This window comes from Microcebus murinus, chromosome 11, assembly GCF_040939455.1.
Source record: "Microcebus murinus isolate Inina chromosome 11, M.murinus_Inina_mat1.0, whole genome shotgun sequence".
NCBI lineage: Eukaryota > Metazoa > Chordata > Mammalia > Primates > Cheirogaleidae > Microcebus > Microcebus murinus.
Window position 1 is genome coordinate 13,403,368 of NC_134114.1, and position 4,416 is coordinate 13,407,783.

Genomic DNA, 4,416 nt, shown 5'->3' on the forward strand with positions numbered 1-4,416 from the left:
CCTGACCCAGGCAGCCCACAGCAACTTCAGGCTTCAGTGTGAAACCATTACAGTCTCTTAAAAGGCATGAGATCAGCATCTGCAGAGAGCAGTGACAGTGGTGACTGGACTTGCAGCTTAGAAGGTTTCTGGCCACCCCAGAACTCAATGCTTTCAGTGGGGTCTGAGTAAACCTGAACCACTGGGGACAGAAGCAAGTCCCCCCATCAAAGTCTCAGAGGTCAGCTTGGGAAAACAAAGTCCACAGCATTGTTTTCCCAGAGGGGAAAAACAGGTTAGCTGAGAAGGTTCAGAATCTTTACACATTCTAAGCCCTCTCATTATGTGATATCATACAGCCACAGTTCTTGAAAAGGGAATCTATAGAAACTGGTACCTTTACAGGAGAAATCTTTGATACATTTCATAGATGCTTATATCATATGCTATTAATAATGTATTTCCCCTGGAGCTTCATTACCATTCTTAAAGTCTATGTCATGATACATGTTTGGATACTTCTAGGAAAATGTGGTCTCTGGTTGGTGCTATTCGGGTGACAAGATGTGTAACAAATAAAGGGACTGCACTTGACTGCTATTTTCTTTTCTTTTTTTTTTTAGACAGAGTCTCACTCTGTTGCCCGGTACCTGGGCTAGAGTGTCGTGGCGTCAGCCTAGCTCACAGCAACCTCAAACTCCTGGGCTCAAGCAATCCTCCTGCCTCAGCCTCCCCAGTAGCTGGGACTACAGGCATGCGCCACCATGCCCGGCTAATTTTTTCTATATATGTTTAGTTGGCCAATTAATTTCTATTTTTAGTAGAGACGGGGTCTCACTCTTGCTCAGGCTGGTCTCCAACTCCTGACCTTGAGCGATCCGCCCGCCTAGGCCTCCCAGAGTGCTAGGATTATAGGCGTGAGCCACCGTGCCCCGCCTTGACTACTATTTTCAATAGTTCAGTATCACTCTTGAATAATCTTAATATCCGCCCTGCATACCTTTCCCCCCAAAGAGCAGTAAGCATGTGCTTAAGTAAAGTTTAAGCAACATAGTTCCACTATTCCCAAGGACATATTATCCAGGATCTTGTCTTCAAAAGTACAATGATCAGTAGCAACTAAACAAAGAATTGTGCCCAAACTAGACAAGTTTAAACGATAAACTAATGGGTTTATGTTTTCTACAGAAGAGGGTACAAAGCAGAATTCAAAGTTATCATGTACAGTGAAGAAGGGGGCAAGGCTGTCACAAAATCAATCCAATCCAATCCTATATAACAGTTTCATAAGTAATCTGAATATTGGAGAGAAGCCTCATAAAATTTCAAGTTAGCTTCAAGTCCAGGAATATCAAGACACATCTGGTAGTCTTTTTAATATTTTGTTGTTGCTTAATATTTTGTTGTAAACCTATTTTTTTTTTCTGAGACAGAGTCTCACTCTGTTGTCCTGGCAAGAGTGAGTGCCGTGGTATCAGCCTAGCTCACAGCAACCTCAAACTCCTGGGCTCAAGTGATCCTTCTGCCTCAGCCTCCCCAGTAACTGGGACTACAGGCATGCGCCACCATGCCCAGCTAATTTTTTCTATTTTTGGTAGAGACAGGGTCTTGCTTTCGTTCAGGCTGGTCTCTCACTCCTGAGCTCAAACGATCCGCCTGCCTCAGCCTCCCAAAGTGCTAGGATTAGCCACCTAGCACTTTGGGAGGCAGATGTGAGCCTCCACCCCCGGCCATTGTAAACCTATTCATAAAATAGATGAGGTTGTTTTTTCTTAATTAGAATGTCACATATCCAAGGAAGTATGCTATTTTAGACTAAAATTAAATAAAATTCCATGTTATGCTTTTCATTGTTTTTATAAGTTTGTTTTTAAAGATGTAAGAGCTGAAAACTCTTGTCAAAGCAATGCCCTTCAATTATTCAAATTTCTTCTTAATCATAATCTCAAAAGTACAGAGATTTACTTTCAAAAATTACTTGTAATGGCCTGTGAACTGAGAACTCATTAGGACCTCCTGCAACTTGGTTAAAAACAAAAAATATAAACCACTTAAATTGAAAAAGTGCATTTACTTAGTTGCTAGGGCTGTCCACTTTCTCAATTTCTAAAAACACAGAAAAGGTTGAATTATGCCTGTTACTATTTCACCTGGACATCCCATGTTTAACTGTTTTACTGGAAAGGTATTGGGAAATTTAAATACTGTTAATTTCAATGCACTTTCACCAAAGTAGGTGTATGTGTGAGAAGGCCATATCTCTTCAGTAATGCTTTTATTTCCCCTAATTTAACAGCAAAGATGAACTATTACCCGGGAATGATTGGAGTATTAAACCCAAACAAAAGCAAACTCCTGAGTCATGGCAACTTCAGGCTTCAGTGTGAAACCCTTTGAGTCTCTCAGAAGGGGTTTCTCTCTCCGAAAGCGGCAACCTGCCCACAGAATGCTCAAGGGCCACATACCTTTCTTCTTACAACTAGGAAGACAGAAAAATGCCTCAAGCAGGAATGTCATCTTCCAAACCTCCTCTGCATCCAAGATCTGCCTCATTTCTTTCTTTTGTTTGGTTACCTATTAATATTTGCAGTCCTTTGTCTGCAGGGTTCTCCTTGATCTGCATGTTGTAAGTTCCCATCTGGGTCTTCTGGGATTCCACCCTTATTGGCGGTCCCAGGCCCCAGAGTGATGTGGGCGTCTCACAGGACACATTTGTGTGCCCACCTGTGTCCATGGGTGCACAGGCCTGGTCCATGGCTGCACCGTGGATCCTGGAGCTTGGGTGGTTTGATTATGGATCTACAGTGGGGCCCTTTGAGATGTTTTAAGGTCACCCTTGCAACTAGGTTTGTGCTGTGTAGCAACAACTGGGTATAGCGCCCTTTCTCCCCCTTCCATACACACTGTTTTAATGAGGTAACTTGTGGATTAAGAGTATAGTTTTAAAAATATAGTTTAATATATCTTAATAGCAAACTGGGAACACTGGAAACATGTATTGCATGTAGGGTAACTCAAATGTATGAATGCAATCTACTGTTTGATACAATGCACAAACACCATTTAGTTGCCATCAGTAAGAAATTTATTTGGTTTTTAAAAGTCCAAATGCTAGTATTGTCCAAGAAAAAAAAATGAACAGATTTATATATAGTAGTTATGAAGTTGAACTGCTGAAATTTGTTCCCTGAGACATTTGGAGTCTGCATAAATACTTTACATCCCTGAATTTATATTACAAGTTCACATAGAAAAAAACCCAAAAACCAGCAAAACTGCCAGAACCTAATTTCTGTCCCCTAATTTCCCAGCCAAATCATAGGCTTAGGTACCTCTGGACTCCATGGAAGAAAACAAAACAAAAAACATCTAACGATTTGGAACTACCAATAATAAGTAGAGGAGAAAAAAAAAATATTTGAGCATGAGATGTTCACATGAACCTAAGATCTCAAGTACGCTCTCCGCGAATGCGGCGCGCCAGCTGCATGTCTTTCGGCATGATGGTGACACGCTTGGCGTGGAGCGCACACAAGTTGGTGTCCTCGAAAAGTCCCACCAGGTAGGCCTCGCAGGCCTCCTGCAAAGCGCCCACCGCGGCGCTCTGGAAGCGCAGGTCGGGGTGGGTGGCCTGAGCGATTTCCCGCACCAGGTGCTGGAAGGGCAGCTTGCGAATGAGGAGATCCGTGGATTTCTGGAACTTTCGGATTTCGCGGAGCGCCACTATGCCGGGCCTGTAGCGGTGGGGCTTCTTCAGCCCGCCCAGAGGGGGAGCCCTCTTGCCGGAGGCCTTGGTGGCCAGCGGCTTGCGGGGCGCTTTGCCCACGCCGGCGGCGGAGCGCGCGGTCTGCTTGGTGCGCGCCATGGTGCGGCGCCGGCGTCAGACGGCGAGGGCGGCGGGCTGCGACGCAATGCAGGGTCTGTCAGTGTCCATCCTTGTGGAAGGCATTCCCCCGCCCTGGGCCTCCTCACACCCTACCCCGGACTTACCAGCTCACAGGCTGCGTGCGGGCCAGAGGTCCTGCCGCTCCGAGGGACCTTCGCCTCTGCCGAGGGTCACCCTGACCGTGCGGGGCCGTCTCCTCTGCGCCGGGGACGTTCCGGGTGAGCCCCGCTGCGTGGAGGCTGCCTTGACTAGCGAAGGAACTGGTCGCGAGCTGACTCGGGTTGGTGGCCGAGCTGGATCCCCCGTCCTTTCTGGGTGTCGGTCTGGAGACTCTCTGGGATCCCAGGCAGGTTCAGTCCCTTATAAAGGGCTCAGGTGATTGAATCAGACCCTCCCGGTTACCACCCAGCATGCTTACTGGTTCACAGATTTGTGACCTAATCAGATCTGTGAAAGCTCATTAGGTTCCCAGGTTCTGCCCTCCCCACAAGGGAGGGGCAGACATCTGGAGTGGGCATCACGGGAGGGACGGTAGGTGGGTCACCTAGAGT

General features: G+C 46.4%; 1 protein-coding gene across 1 annotated transcript; it reads right to left on the bottom strand.

Annotated features, from left to right (window-relative positions):
* Positions 1–3,430: 3,430 nt before the first annotated feature.
* LOC105861915 (histone H3.3 type 2-like) lies at positions 3,431–3,844 on the bottom strand. Its single transcript, XM_076007896.1, has one exon. The coding sequence runs from the start codon at positions 3,842–3,844 to the stop codon at positions 3,431–3,433; it is 414 nt and encodes a 137-aa protein (XP_075864011.1).
* Positions 3,845–4,416: the final 572 nt, after the last annotated feature.